This window comes from Strongylocentrotus purpuratus, unplaced genomic scaffold, assembly GCF_000002235.5.
Source record: "Strongylocentrotus purpuratus isolate Spur 01 unplaced genomic scaffold, Spur_5.0 spur5_scaffold_6, whole genome shotgun sequence".
NCBI lineage: Eukaryota > Metazoa > Echinodermata > Echinoidea > Camarodonta > Strongylocentrotidae > Strongylocentrotus > Strongylocentrotus purpuratus.
The window spans coordinates 41,812,341-41,829,447 of record NW_022145612.1 but is presented as its reverse complement, the minus strand read 5'-3'; the positions used below and the strand labels follow the sequence as shown (position 1 = coordinate 41,829,447).

The 17,107-nt window shown below is 38.6% G+C and overlaps 1 protein-coding gene across 1 annotated transcript; it reads left to right on the top strand.

The window, feature by feature from the left end:
* Positions 1-4,035: 4,035 nt before the first annotated feature.
* On the top strand, positions 4,036-11,911 carry LOC584429 (cytosolic Fe-S cluster assembly factor NUBP2 homolog). Its single transcript, XM_030973347.1, has 10 exons — positions 4,036-4,237; positions 5,117-5,258; positions 6,149-6,212; positions 7,143-7,226; positions 7,803-7,864; positions 8,281-8,384; positions 8,906-9,057; positions 9,675-9,880; positions 10,468-10,557; positions 11,427-11,911. Exons 2-10 carry the CDS (start codon positions 5,196-5,198, stop codon positions 11,541-11,543), a joined length of 942 nt encoding a protein of 313 aa, XP_030829207.1. The 5' UTR covers positions 4,036-4,237; positions 5,117-5,195; the 3' UTR covers positions 11,544-11,911.
* Positions 11,912-17,107: the final 5,196 nt, after the last annotated feature.

Below are 17,107 nucleotides of genomic sequence, written 5' to 3'. Positions count from 1 at the left end.
TAAATAAAAATAAATAAAGAATAAAGAATAAAGAATAAAGAAAGAAAATTCTAACGAAATCAATAGGTGATCTGTCATCGACAGACCACCTAAAAAAACCCTGAGTTAAATCACATATACAATTCCATTCAAAGAAAAAGGAAAGTTCACAGGTATTAAATTTCATAAACATTGCGCATGCCACCAATACGGTATTTTAAATGGAGGTCTCTATAATAGCGATACGCGCATATCGTGGACATATTGTGCGAGAATGGGAAAGCGTGTCCGGTTTTTTTTGTTATAGGGGTGAGAAGACATGAGCCCCTGAACGCTGGCGTACTGATGGGGGGGGGGGGTGATGTATTTCTTATTCGAAACAAGTGATTTACACATGTTGATGTTGTGACATGATTTTCCGGCATTTTTTCTCCATTTTTTTGTAAGTCATACCTTTTTATGCGTTTGTTGGAAAAAAAGAAATTCCCAAATTACAGTCAGGTGAAATACGATTATTTAGAAGCCTTTATGTCATGGTCTGCAAAGTGGCTGGGCACGAGCCCCCCCCCCCCCCCATCCTTTTTTTAAAAGTATGTTAAAGAGAAAAAGAAAGAAAGACGGAGACAAAAATAAGTGACCTGCCAATGTCACAAATAAGGTATAAAAAATGCTCATCTGACCTTAATTAAATACCTAAAACCCCTGAGCTTACGGGGGCTCTGCCCCCTGGACCCCACCAAGGGCCCTAAGGCGGGCCCTAGGATGCTCATCTGACCGTTATTAAATACCTCAAATCCCTGAGCTTCCGGGGCTTTGCCCCCTGGACCCCACCAAGGGCCCTAAGGCGGCCCCCTGGATGCTTATCTGACCTTAATTAAATACCTAAAACCCCTGAGCTTCCGGGGCTCTGCCCCCTGGACCCCACCAAGGGCCCTAAGGCGGGCCCTAGGATGCTCATCTGACCGTTATTAAATACCTCAAACCCCTGAGCTTCCGGGTCTTTGCCCCCTGGACCCCACCAAGGGCCCTAAGGCGGCCCCCTGGATGCTCATCGGACCTTAATTAAATACCTAAAACCCCTGAGCTTCCGGGGGCTCTGCCCCCTGGACCCCACCAAGAGCCCTAAGGCGGGCCGCTGGATGCTCATCTGACCGTTATTAAATACCTCAAACCCCTGAGCTTCCGGGCTTTGCCCCCTGGATGCTCATCTGACCTTAAGTAAATACCTAACACCCCTGAGCTTCCGGGGGCTCTGCCCTCTGGACCCCACCAAGGGCCCTAAGGCGGCCCCCTGGATGCTCATCTAACCTGAATTAAATACCTAAAACCCCTGAGCTTCTGGGGGCTCTCCCCCCCCCCCCCCTTTGAACACGTCAATTGCCTTACAGAGGGCCCCTGGACGCTCATCTAACCGTAATTAAATACCCAAAACCCCTTAGCTTCCGGGGGCTCAGCCCCTTGACCCCCTGCTGAGGCTCATGCCCTGGACCCCACGCCAATTTACGCTCTACCTGATCGATAATACTCCACTTTGAAAAACATTCCGCGGGACCTGCATGTAACGTGTAAGACTGGTGGTAATGCAGATTTTTCGTCTGCCCCCCCCCCCTTCCGAACTTTTTTTTCTCATTACGTCACTGCCCCTGGAATGTGAGCCCCCTGGAATGTTTGCCCCCCAATCCCAAACTGCTTCCGGCGCGCCTGGACGAGACAGTATAGTATAGTTATGGTTGGCTGAAGAAAATTGCTCACATTATGACTAGGGCTTACTTGCATCCTAAACCAGTCCTTATCATTCCTAAAATGTTCCTAAGTTTTATTCATTTTGAAATGGACCTACTGCATGTTTTCTTGTTTAAGAATCATTTTCTAATAAGCGTATTATATATAGAGATGCCTATATATTGACGGGGGTTAATTTTGATCTTCTAAATAAGGATTTGACAAATGAATTACAATTTCGTATAAAAATCTGTTTTACTTTTCCACTTAATTTTCTAAATCACATGTGAATGCGTTGTTAATTGTGCCTTACTCTTAGTCTTAATTACTCAGTACCATCCAGTATAATGTTGGTTTTATGCGAATTCAAACGTATATGTTGTATTTTCTAAGTCACACCGCTAAACGATTGTGATGCTGCACCCATTCTACTTTCATTTCACATTTATATTCATACCTGAATTTATTCATGATGTGATTCAGAATTGTATTTAAAATTCTTGCTATGTATAAGTCATATAACTGTCTTGTCATATTTTGTGCTGGAAGCCGGAGGACCGTACCTGCTCATAGACTTTTTCTTATAGAGTCTTGACGCCCTTCTGGCTTTCAGCACACGACACCATGTTTTTGTCTTATGTTTTATGTATTACATGTTACACCAATGGAAAACAAATTTCTGTATTATATTATGGACAATAAAATCTTGAATCTTGAATCATAATCATACTAAACATTAAACCTACTTTACACCGACCATTTGTTTTAAACATTTGGGGGTAATGTAATTTGTTTTTCGGTCTGGGGTCGGACTCGTTAGTGTGACTGAAACAGGGACGGAATCAAAGTTGCAATAATTTTGAGTGAAACCATGTATATAGTTGATTTTCACTTTAAAACAGTCTTTTAGTGATAATAATGATTATACATAACTCACTCCGTCGAATTTATTCTGTCGTTGATTCAATAAACCTGCGAATTTTTTATTATCACGTTTCTATTTTATTCAATACAAATGGCAATTTTATATTATGAATGAAACTAAAGTGTATTTAAGTATACACAATATTTGTTAAGTTTTCCATATCGCTTACTGTGTTATCAATGTAGTTTTATACCATGTGCCTTTTACTCTGTAAATTGAACAATTTCAGCTATCAACTGTTCGATGATTTTTATCTTAATAAACCGGTACATAACAATAAAATATTTTAAAGAGTAGGGGGGGGGGAATCGAGCACTGTCCCCTCAAAATATCTACAATAGACCCCGGTTCAAAATTCTTTCAAGTGTGTAATTTACCGTTACATCGCATTTTAAAGCAATATCTAGTCAGAATTTATGTACATAGATTATTCTTGCCTTCTCCTTTTCTTTTGTGTATGAAGAAAAATATCATTAGTGGCGGATACAGGAATTTGAAATGGGAATGTTCACAACTCTGACAAGCAAGCAAGCAAGTAACAAAAACAACGACAATAGCCGACTTTTTTTTGGATGAAAATTTGGCAGGAGCACACACGTTTATATATTTGCATATTTTGTTATCTTAGGTAACTATGTCCCCTCCCCTAGATGAATCACCGCCTTGATTCTATGATTATCTTGATTATTTGCTTCTTTATTATTAATCGTTATAAAAACACTTGTATTCGGATTATTACTGTGTAATGTCGATGCCATTATTGCCCACTATGCATATTATTCAGAATAAAATTGAATAGAAATCCACAAGTTTTTCTTTTTCGTCGAACGACCATTTTTCAGAGTGAAATTCATCACGTAGATCATTTATGCATTGACCAATACATCGTTTGGAATACATTTCCCCCTCAATTCTCTGTTCAATTGTACATAGCCAATTAAGTACATAACTAAAGTAATTAATCCTCCATTTGCTACGGCGAAACTACTCCGGCTTTAATGATTTCGCCAAATATAATACATTTAGGATTTACGGCTACGATTGTTTAACGTTAGGTTAAAATTGGAGTTAGTAGGGATAGGCTATCTACATTAAGTGATAATCCGGGATTTTGGATTCGTATCACTATAATTAAAGATGCAAGCTGGATAGTCTAGGCCCTACAAATAATAAAAGTTAACTTGTGTTATATGGCTCCTAATATATGTACATGTATATGTACATGTACAATAACTAATAAACCACGCTACGAAATCTTGATATTTCATTTTAGAAGATCAAAATATCAACCACCTTAGATCTCCCTTGTTTTTTTCTTTCTCGCCTCATTTCGTACGCTTGTCTAAAAATAACTAGCAGAGCTAATAGGGGGATTCCCCGATGACCGTATGAAAACGCGCATGCGTAAATCACCACCACTGGTCAAATTTCCCGGACTATCTGCGAAGTTTTAGACACAAATATGTTAATGTGTGGGACTTGTAAAAAAGCATTATGCAACTTGCATTCACACACGTAAGACGCAGACGTTTTGCTGAATGAAGCTGGAACTGCGTTGCATGGACCAAAGGCAAGAATCCAGATTTACTGATGATGACTGCTCAGCCTTAGGTAATTACTGGTAGAATCTTCAGTGGTACTGGTAGTATAGGGGTAGTGGTACGTGGTAGAGTCTAGTCACTAGTGGTACAAGAAAACCATGGTGTGATCAAACTTCAAGTTCAAAGTAATGTACGTACACCGCATTGACTTGAGAAAAGGCCTCATTCATTGTACTTAAAAACTGTTGCCTTTAAAAAGTGAGCAATATTGTGAAATGTGAAACTGGGGCTGTCAACTTTGGGAAACTGCATCGAAATGCAAGCATTTTTTTTGCTCATTGGGGTGTTAATTGAGTTTAAAAAAAATTATGTTTAAACGATTTCATTTTTAGTGCTCACTACCTACCCCCTCCCTTGAGCAAAGAGAAAAGGTAAAATTGTGGTCACTATGTTTGGCGGGAGGTTTTTTCATAAACCGGGAAATTCTACATCAAAGCGGGAGGAAGGGCGTGGTGTCAACTGTTGGGTCACGGTGTCTCCCGCTACGAGCTGGTGGGACGGCGGGTACGGTTTGAGTGTGCATGGTGACGTAAGACTCCCTCCAAATGCGGGAGGGTTGACAGCCCTGGTGAAACAACCTTGAGCTCAGTTTCACAGACAATGCATGCTAAGTCCAGAATGGTGGAGGGGGGGGGGGGGGGGGGGGGGGACACCAATGATTTTGACTCCCCCCCCCCCCCCCCCCCCCCCCCCCCCGTAATTAAAAAAATAACAATAATACCGGTATTAATAAAAATTTAAAAAATCACTGTCCATGTAGAGGCTGGTGTATAAATGATTGCCTATTTCACAATAGAATTGATGATATTGCCCAAAGTTCTGGTGAGATGATTAACGTCTTGATGACACAATTTATCTATTCGTTTTGTCATGTCAAATACCCCTGCAGAAGACCGACTAATTTTTTTTAACTGTGAATGACAATCAAAGAGCGCAACCTGCAGAGGATCCTCTGACTGAGAGTAAGAATGAATTCATCAGACGGCAAACAAGACAATGATGCACAGCTGTCTGGATGTCCAGCAGAAACTGTAAGTATATAAAGACTGAAACTTGATATTGCAGTTTTAGAAAAGATTTAAACCAATGGTCTGGAGTCACGGCTTGGTAACCTGGTGGGGGTGGAGGGTTAGGGCGGAAAGTTAACAAGTCGCTAAAAAAATGACTGATGCACACAGCAAACACCTGAATGAATGGCTTTAGTCCATACCCTGATAGCTGTTTCACTTAAAAGATGTAACCAATTGCCGTGCATACTTATTTTTGTATGATGGAGAAGGGGGGGGGGGCTATGTCTTCGCACCTAACATATCACTTGAAATGGTCAATTTTCTTTTCTTTTTTTTACCCTAATGTTTGAGCACATCTTATTCCTCATATTATAGAGAGTAAGTGTGCCGAAAAATCTCATCAAATTTTGAGTAAGAACATGGTCATTTCATAAGTAAAGGCAGTGGTGTCAATTTGATATTGCAAAAACAAAAGGTGTCCTTGTCCGCGCACTTGTTCACTTTACATACAGTTTGGGATCTTTTACGTGAAAGATGGCATTTTGAGGCTAATTAAAATAGATATAAAGATTTCATGTTTGTTTCATGTTTGGTTTTGTTCAAATCCCACAGTTAACAGATGTGGGCACTCTACCCATAACAGTTTTCACTTCAGTCCATTTAGCTCACACATAGCATAGTATGAGACACTGTTTTAGAAAATTTGCTACAAGTGACATACAGACATATTGTTAATTTCCCCTATCTATCTACTTATTGCTAGTCGCCCCTTCCTTATATAACCATGTACTATTTTGTTTCATGAGGGAAAATATTCCCAGCTTGAAAATTAAAAAAATGATCAGGAGAATGATGTCCAACACAATAGTTACATGTACCACTCTTTTTGTATTTGTGTTCTGGGTTTAAAGGAACTAGCTGGGAGAGCTTCAATGTGTGAAGGATGTCCTGGACAGGCATTGTGTCAACAGCAAGGTGGGTACCGTAGTTTAAAAGAAGAAAAAAAAAATGTAAGAAGGCTCTTTTCAATTCAATTCCAGTTCAGGATTGAAGGTAAAGGGTTCATTTATTACTTTTTTGTTTTTTTGTTATTGTTCTTTTTTTCGGGGATCAACAATTTATATGCGATGATCTCTATATCATTAACTTGATTTGGTTATAATAAAGCAGAGACGCCAAGGTAAAAGATCGGCAATGCGTGACATTTTCATTTTTCGGCGCGCAAGCGCGCGTGCAAGGGTATAACACACGTATAGGTATGGCGTTTTTTTTAAATCTAGCGCGCGCGCCGTGCGTGAAACCGTTTTCAGACCCTCCAAATGCGTGACGTCACGCCTAATGCGTGACACTTGGTAGCTCTGATAAAGTGTGGCAAGAGGTATGTTCACACCTGCTTTGATTCTGTTGTACAGAAAGTCTTTGATGTAAACTTGGAGAGGTTGATAAAAATGAAGGATAAAGAATATAAAATAAATGTATACGTATAGAGAAACAAAGTGATGTTATTAGTGACCCGAAAATATTGTTTTACCTCCTAAAAACATTTTGAAGTTTGAACCGCCCTTCCTCCTTTATCTTTATTCTTATTTTTGTTTGCTGGTGTAATAACCCGTTTTCATCTCTCATACATATACAAAATCGTGCACTGTGAATTGCCTCTCCCTTTCTCTCATCAAAACCAACAATCAATTAGGAGTTAGGCCTAAGAGGGATTTGTCCCTTACACTGTTCTAATTGCCCTGTTGTCCACCAAATACAACCTGAATTTTCTTCTTTGAAGCCCTTTTTCCGTTATTGAAAGTAATTGAAGTATTAAAGGATTAATGCCATTCGACATAACATACTTATTGTCACAGAATTGAACATATTTTGATAATTGCTTCTCCACCTTTTGTTTTCCTACAGGTGGTGTAGACCCGGACCAAGAGTTCATCGATGTGAGGATGAATGCCATTCAACATAAAATACTTATTGTGTCAGGGAAAGGAGGTGAGGCAGTTAATTATACTTTCTTGGCTTTGATCCTTCAATTCAATTCAATTCAAGATTTATTGAATATATCTTTGCAGCCGAAGATGGCTGAATTGCAATATAGTTCAAAGATAAAAATATGCAAAATTACAAATAAACATATCTATTACAATGAACATAGATTGGCATGAATTTAAAACAAAATAGAAATAAGACTACAGAATTACAGTTGAAGTTCTAGTTAAAATAATTCCCTAAATAATCCAAAACGATACAATTTGATTTTGATATTTCAATCATTTTCATTTGTTATCCTGGGCGTATTATTCAACAGGCTAATATAAAAAAAGGAGATTAAAGATGCTCAAGCTTATGCTGTCTTCCAGTAATGAAATGAACTATTTTTGTTGTGTGAAATATGTTGTCTTACTAACACTGCATCGGACAGTATTACAGTATCAATTGATTTGATCTCTGGTATAGACTTAAGCAGCATTTGATTCATTGTAAGCCTATAATTCTGTTGAATGTGAAAGCCTTCTCAACCCGAAAGTTGTATTTGTGTTAACTCCCTTTGTCTTTATCTTGTGTTAGGTGTTGGAAAATCTACAGTGGCAGCATCACTTGCTCTTGCATTAGCTCAGCAGAATAAGAAGGTAAGAACTGCCAACGTTTATATATCATTTCTCTTTTTTCTGGTACGTATTAAGTATTTGTGCTTTAAAACAACACTATTCAGTTCAACGTCTATTGTATTGGTTTTTGATAATGATAATAATAATAATAATACCAGTGTTCATAGCTGTCAAGGTGTGAAGTTCATGGAACATACTTTGATATTATTTAGCCTGCTTATAGCCGGGCTGTTATGAATACTAGCACTCATGCTTAGCAGGTATCCATTTTCACCTAGATGGTGAGTAGCAAATGCAGATTAATCTTGTGCCAGAGGACGTTGGTGCCAGGCTGAGATTTGAACCCTCAACCTTAGGATTAAGAGTCAAGTGGATGAACCCCTAGACCAATGCAATGATCTTTCTATCCTGCTCGTGTCTGTTTTTCCATACCTCAGGTGGGGATTCTAGATGTTGACATCTGCGGTCCAAGCATTTCACAGCTCATGTCTGTCCAAGGTCAAAAGGTCATCAACACACAATGGGGATGGAAACCTTTACAGTAAGTTTGACATGTCACCATAAGATAAAAAAAACTATTATAGTCAAACCTGCTTTATTGACCACTTGTATAGAAAGACTACCTGCCTACAAAGACCACATTTGTTATTTCCCTTGAAAATGGTTTCTCATTGAAAAATGTACTAAAGGAACCTGTACATAAACACCACCTGCCAATAAAGACCACTTTTCTTGTTTCCCTTGTGTGGTCTTTATAGACAGGTTTCACTGTATTACTGTTATTCAGTGGTCCATTACCCGTGACTGGATCAAAATGTGCTTTATTATTTCATGTCAAGCATACATATTTGTAGATTCTTTTTATGTTTCAAATACCGGTAGGTCAAATTCATCATATCCGTGCTCTTTAAATCGTTTATCAGCCAATCAATATTGTATAATTGGATGTATGGATGATTCAGATTACATGACTTGCTGCCTCATGCTTTGAGCAATTATTATGGAGGAAAACTTTGCTGTAATTGCTCTCTACTTTGTTTTTTGTCTGTTTTTTTTTTGAAGGTCTAAACATGGCGGCATTAAAGTGATGTCTGTAGCATCTCTATTGGACCAAGCAGATAGTGCTGTGGTGTGGAGAGGGCCTAGGAAGACTCACATGATCAAACAATTCCTCAAGAACACCTTCTGGGGCAAACTTGACTACCTCATCATAGGTAAATGAAATTTTCTCAGGAAACTTATTTAAGGTATAGAGAAGTTGAAAATCCACATCTTGCTTGCTCCCATTGGCTAGGTTGAGAATCACTTGTAAGATTGAGTATTTGATATCATCAACGCAATGTACCTTTTATTTATTTAAGCCGAGTCAGTACAATAGCTTTGACCGCAATGGGATGTCAGGCTTCCTTTATGTGTCCAACACCCTGCCTATCATTTATATGGTCTGAAGATGTACTTTAATACAGCAGACAAAAGCGTACAAACCATTTCACGAGTTGTACATGACAATTAATCTCTTCTTGGCTTAGGGATGTAAAAAACTAATTTAAAATATTTTAAAAATCACAACGTATGGTTTTGATCCATGCCAAAGATAAGGGTCAACAAAAGGGAGGATAACTGTCAGGATTTATGTTGTATTGAAATGCATAATTTTGCAAAAATAGCAGGTTATTGCTTTCTGATATTTAATACTTTTCTTTTTGCTTTTAAACATATTGGGGTTTCGTTGCTTTCAAGGAATCTGATACAGGAAAATAAGTATCATTTATAAATAGAAGTTATCCTCACAATATTTTTGTTTTGTTAACATTGGTTTCCTGTACGACAGATACCCCACCAGGCACCAGCGATGAGCATCTGACCATCTTGAAGGTGCTAAGGAACACAAGGCCTGATGGAGCAGTCATCGTCACCACTCCACAGACGGTCGCCATGGATACCATATACAAGGAGATTGATTTCTGCAAGAAGATGAAGCTTCCTATCTTAGGACTGGTGGAAAACATGAGTGGTTTTGTGTGCCCCTGCTGTCAGGTGAGGAACGAAAATCTGTTCATCATAACAACCCCCTTGAAGGAGACACGATGGCTCAGTGGTGGAGCAGTGGTCTTGTAACTGGGAGGTCCCGGCTTGAAACCAAGTCGATGCGCTTGTGCCCTTTGGTGATCGAGGCATTAATCTTTATTACCAAGTCCCTCAGAGAGGACTAAAAGCTGTCAGTCCCCTGGCTGCTTACTTACAAGCATTCACATTCCCTCTTAGCAGTCAGGTAAAACAAACATCAAACCAAACCAAACCATATAACTGAGCTGAGATCATCTAATTATACCAAGAAAACACATTTTACCCCAATCCATGACCTTCACAAATGCTGTCTATGACCTTTAACTTGCTATACCCATACCATAACCTTACATGGACAGGGGCACACCGTTACCTGTGGTAATCCCTAGTTTCTAGTACATCCCCAATTGCCTTGTTTGTATACTTTTATATCCAAAATTGACATTTCCAATAAGTCTATGTAGTAGATACACGCACCACCACAATAAAAATTACCCTGTAACAATGACTCTGCAAATGTATTTACCAGTATTGGTACTTCATTTTTTCCATTACAGGAGGTTACCCGTGTGTTTTCTGGTGATGGAGTAGAAACGTTGGCCAAGGAATCAAATCTCAAAATTCTAGAGAGATTACCACTTGATCAGGTGAGCAGGTTGGAGAATAGAAATTGCTTCTGAAATGTTAACCATCATGAATCAGTCATTATTTACCTAATTTATGATATTGAATGACTCTATGTTCTAGAAAAACATTTGTTTTCCTCCCAATCTCATGTGTAATGATTTCAAATTTATAAAAGATAACTATGTGTCTGCCATTTGTTGAAAAATTCATAGAATGATCAAAAAATATTCTGCAGTTTAATAACCAATGCGCTGCTTTATCTGCATGCACAAGCATTTTAAGAGAATGTAGTACCAATAAAAAGCCCCAAAGCTGTATGTATAAGTTGATGCCCTTGAGCTCAATAATATTTATTTATAGCCTATCTGCACTAGTTTGGCCAGGAGGAATTAGACCTCCCTGCATGGTCACTGAAAAGTTGTTATCTCATCAAATCAGCTCTCAATTAACATAAGAAAAAGGGGACCATGGGGGACCAATGGTCACCGATTAGCCATTGTTTGCTATATAGAGGGCGCAAGTAACTATAAGTAGTGCAGTGGGGCTTTATCTTGAATTTGTAAAACCTTTTAAAACTTTTGATATTAATTGCAAAGTTAAAGGTACGTTTTTTGTAATGTGTTGATGTAAGAAAATATACAGAATGTCTTCTTTCGAGCCTTAAAATCTTTAATTAAAACAAGAGGTGAATACAACATCTTTGTTCTTGAAAAATGTTTAGAATTCATTTACGTATAATGTGTGATTCTTTAGCTGCACAATTTTAAAAAGAATCCTTGTATTGCCAATTTTGTTCAGAGAGGTTTCTGAGGGCCCTCAGCTTTATGCATTTTTCCATGTACCCTTTTGTATATCTGGATTACAACCATTCAATCTTTGTGTCTATTAGGCCCTGGTACGATGCTGTGAAAATGGAGAGAGTATCTTTGAGTGCCACCCTGATTCCAGCATAGTGAAGTCTTTGGAAAGTTTAGCACAACGGTTCCTGGAACTCCCTTACAGATAACATCCAACGAAGGGATTTTGTAAAGAAATAATGTGATGCTGCATTAAGAGAAGCAGATTCTTGATTGGGATCACTCTGTTATACACAATATATATATATATATATATATGATAAAAAGAGTGCATTTGTAATTTCTGTTGTATGACACATGCTCTGGCAACAATATCTAGCTTTACCCTTTAATGGATACACCAATACAGGATGCTATACTGCATATAGGCCTATTCCATAATCTTTTGTGGTATTCATGGAGGTTTTATCTTATGTGTTTTATCAATAAATCTGTATCTAAATTTGATGTCATGGAATGTTTATAAAATCAATGATCATATGGTATTACAAATAAATTGTTATTTTGAATTAAACCACAAGGATATAGTGTGATTTTTCTGTGTTACTCAGTATACCACACTATATCAAAGACAGTGAACCACACTGTAGTACACACTATGCCACACAATGTATCGCACTATAGTGTAGCAAACTGTGCCACGTAGTGTACCACACTTTAGCACACACTGTAGCACACAGTGTATCACACTTTAGCGAACACTATGCCACACAATGTACCACAGTATAGGGTAGCACACTGTGTCACACACTGTACCACACTATAGCACACAGTATGACACATGGTGTACCACACTTTAGCACACATTATATACCTCACTTATGAAATCCAGCCATCTGATTGGTCGAAATTGCAGTCATAAACTTTAACTGTAAAATTCCCGGTAAAATTCCAAACCCATGTAATAGTTCTAAAATAATAGTTCTAAAGTCCCGGCAAAATTCCAGTTACCATGGTTACCAGGGAAATAGTTCAGTCTTGGTGAAATACCCATAGGTTTACATGTTAAAAACTGGTTTGAGCGATCGAGGATACCGTACATGTGCGAAGAATTGGTCGGTAATTTCAATCGTAATAAATTCAAAACCGAAGGCAAAAATGGCTAAAGAAACTCTCACAGGATTTCAACTTCTTGATGATGATCAAATGCAAGACTTGCTGACAGTAAGAGCACCAAAAAGGGTACGTTAAATTCTCCATAATTTTTTTTCAAAATAGATCTAGTAGGCCTAGATTCTAGTAAGTAGGTCTAGTAGTGCCAAAATCCTTCCCGTAGAGATTGTACACATCCCTAGATCTATGCATTGGCCATTGCGCATCGCACTCATGCTAAATTGGTCGATGTTTTAATTGCCAGAGATTCAAACTAATATTGCTCGTGATCCTGAAGGTGATACTCAATAAGTGAGGTGCCATATGGAAGCGCAGGTTTTTCTCCATATTCCCCACAGGGCCGGTGTGACGGCAGATCTTGTTACCTTGGCGGATCGTGTTCTCGGAACAAAATCTGCCTAGCAGATATCGTGATCAGCAGCGGATATCGTACCCGCTATAACCAAATCTGCCGTTAGTGAACACGGCGGATAATGTGCATTGGCGGATTTTGTTCCTATATAGCTACAGGCAGTGGCGAACCTGGCATACCGCGTCAGGGGGGGGGGGGGGGGGGGTTTGGGGGGGGGGGGGTTTTGGGGGGGAGGGTTTTCCCCCCTCCCACGGTATTTTGATGTTTGCGATCGCGCGATTTCATGCATACCCGTACCTTACTTATGTTTTGTTGATTTGAAAAGTCTTCATAATTCGAAAAAGATTGTTTTATTGGGAGGGGGGGGGGGGGTAGGGTTAGGGGTGTGACACCCAAATTTGCTGCCAACTTTTAAGGGTGCGACGTCATCCAAATTTGCCGATTAACAAATGCATAGCATCTACCACCCTCCTTCCCTATCCTAAATGTTAATTATTCCATGGTTTAATTAGGCTCTTATCAAATTAAAAAACCTTTTGAAGTAATCATTACCCCCTATAATATTGAAACATGCAACTAATTTGTTTCTACATCGTGATCGACCTGAAAACAAATACAAAAAAGTAATTAGCCCCCTTTTTGTATCTGAATCCACATATCAGTGATAAAAAATAATCATGCGAGCGCGAGGCATTACGAACTGATTTTTCCCTCAACAGTGACAGGAACTGGGCTTATGAAGCCCTTCAAAATTTCTGTCGGCAAATGCGTCACTCTTTTCCTCTTTCCTTCCCTACTTCTTTCATTTTTCTCTCTCTCTCTCTCTCTCTCTCTCCTTTTTTCTTTCTCCTTTTCTTTCCTTTCTTTCCCTGTTTTCTTCTTTTCTTTCTTTTTCTTTCAGTTTCTTTCCTTTCGTTTCCCTTTTCTCTTTTCTTCTTTTCTTTCTTTTTCTTTTTCTTTCCTTTCGTTTCCCTTTTCTCTTTTCTTCTTTTCTTTCTTTTTCTTTTTCCTTCCTTTCTTTTCCCTTTTCTCTTTTCTTCTTTTCTTTCTCTTTCTTTTTCGTCGGGGGGGGGGGGGGGGGGCAATCCGGCCCCTTCCCCCCCCCCCCCATAGGTACGCTAGTGGCTACAGGACATGGTCTGATAATTATATCGTGAATAACATGGCGGATTGCTAGACTATTATTGTCTGATTTGTTCGTATTGGACATCGAATCTGTAGGCTATTCCGAAAAGCATCCCCCTTTATTGCATTGACGCCCACAGGCGACAAAGCCTGGTTGTCTCTCTTTCTTCTTGTCCATTCTTCTTGTCCATCGTTCTAATTTTATGTTAAAACCAGCATAATTGACATTTTGGCATTTTTGTTTTATTTATGCCCGAGTGGGTCTAATGGCCTCTAGAGGCCTATACATAAGACCTCCTCCCCAACTGCTGTTTTAACAGAAATAAATCATAATTTAATTACGTATTTATTTCATTTCATTAAACATTTTTCCTGTGATCCAGTCTCTGTGCTTTTTCATTTTCTTTCTTTTCATTTATAACTAAAATGAAGGCAGATATGGGAAGGGTCATGATTGGTCAGAGCAAATTGACGTGTTTGTTTGGAATCTTTCAAACTTTTGTATTACTGCATTTGTTAGCCAATAAAACCTTTTAGAATAAAACAACCTGACTCCCATAGTAGCGTTTTAAACATTGGTAAGCCCCCCCCCCCCCCCCCAAAAAAAAAAAAAAAAAAAAAAAAAAACAGATTCCTTTGATTTTATATGATAAATTGCAAGAAATAGAAATTATCAACGGCTTCAATCATTTCTTTGAAAATAGATTTATAAGCTAATAAAACAATATAGACCTAATAAACTTAAATTTGTTTTACCCCTATTTTCAAACTATTCTCGAATCCTTACAGAGTATAATTCAGGTTATTCTGCCACCTTTAGAAGTTGTCCGCATCCAATAGACGAAAAGGATTATATTGTATTTCTTTATCAATTTAAAATTTGCCATTACTGTGCATCCCTTACAGATTTATAACATTTTTTTTTATTCGGTTGTACTGATTACGAAACTTGAATTGTGGGGCCGGGGGGGGGGGGGGGGTGATCGAGGCTCTTTGCATCATCCCATATCCTCCCTTCATTTTTTTTTTTTGGGGGGGGGAGTGAACTTTAAGGTCACTCTACATGATAGAAAAAACAGATTTTAAATATCATAAACTATTTTCTTAATTGTAATGGGTTTCATCAGTATAGTTATTGTTCAATACTGTAAAGACAGTGTAGGACACGGGCGAGCTGATGTGGATAGCGAATTTTTGGAATCATTGGAATTTTTATTTCAAAATAATTATAGCGCAAATTCCCTCACAGTCATCGTCCTTTCATTAAAACTAACGGTGTAGCGTTTTGGGAAAATAAACCTTGAATTTTTGGTACACCTGCCCTCGCTTTCTATCAGCACAAACAGTGAAGATATAGCAATTCTGATACAGAAAGAGAAAAAGATTTGCGAGCGAGCGAGCAAGCCAAAATAATGAAGTTTTTTTTCACAGAAATGTTTTTTCTTCTTTTTCATCCAGCATAATTCTATTGTCAAGGAGGGGTGTACAAATTGGCGATTATGGAGGAGGATTATTGTTTACTTTCCTTCATAAGACACAAAGTGTAATATACATGTTGGTCGCCTTTCTATCACAATGGATTACCATCTTTATCAGAAAGGAACTTGGATTATGATAGTGATCGAGAACATACTTTGTGAGCAAGCGAGTGATCTGGAATTTTTTTTAAAACTTCGTCATAGAACGCTTGTTTTTATATCCAGAGATATTTTTTATTCATATATAAATTGACTTTTTGAAATAGTGATAAAAAATATCATCATTGTCTGGAATATACTGTTACAATGAAGATCCTGGTGATAAATACAATGAAAATAAATAGTGCTTGAATGAAATAAGTATAACTAGAGATGATATATTCCTTTCCCTTAACTAAGATATTACCTTTAAATAAACTGATTTGAAGTACGGTGTTAAGAGAAAACTCTTAATAAGAGCGGCCTCGATCTTGCTCGAACTCGTACTCGCACTCAGCATCCATGGTGGTATACAGTATAGTACTACGGTACACATGCAATTGCAATCGCACGCAGCCTAGCCAGCATGCATGCATGCAGCAAGCGGAGACCGTATACCACTCATAAAAACGATACCTTCAGAATGGAACGATAGCTGCAAAACGGAACACTATCTGCCAGCCACTCTGCGTGGTGGGTTACAATATCTGCCGGCAGATTTTGTGACGGGAACAATATCTGCCGGCGGATTTTGTTCCGCGAACACGATCCGCCAGTCACACTAAACGCCGTCACACCGGCCCACCCCCAAAATTGTAAAAATAGCTTGCTTAGACTAGAATCTAGATCTAGTCTACCCTCAAAGATACACTCATAAAAAACAACCGTGCAGATAAACTAGATAAAGGACACACTATATGCCACACGATGTATCACACTATAGAGTAGCAAACTGTGTCACACACTGTGCCACATGGTGTACCACACTTTAGCACACACTATGCCACACACTTTACCACACTATAGAGTAGCACACTGTGCAACACGGTGTACCGCACTATAGCACACACTATGCCACACGATGTACCACAGTATAGAGTAGCAAACTGTCACACACTGTACCACACTAAAGAGTAGCACACTGTGCCACACAATGTACCACAGTATAGTGTAGCACACTGTGTCACACACACTGTTCCACGCTGTTCCTCACTGTAGGACACACTATGCCACACAGTGTACCACATTAGGATACACAATGTACCATACTAAAGTGCCACACAGTGTACCAAACTATATTAAAGTACACTGTATCACACACTGCATCACACTTTAGCACACACTTTGCCACACAGAATACCACACTATAGTATAGCACACTGTGTCATACGGTGTACCACACTATAGCACAATCTGTGCCCACAGTGTACCACATTAGGCCACACAATGTATCATACTATAGTGTCACACATTGTTCCAAACTATAACACACACTGTAGTACAAACTATGCCACACAGTGTACCACACTTTAGTATTTTTTTCTCTCTTTACCTCTTCAGAGGGACTTTATTGTTCCATTTCAAAAGACATATATACTATTTCCAAAACAAGTAAAATGAAACATGAATTATATACAAGATCAAAATAATTTCTTAAAATGATCAT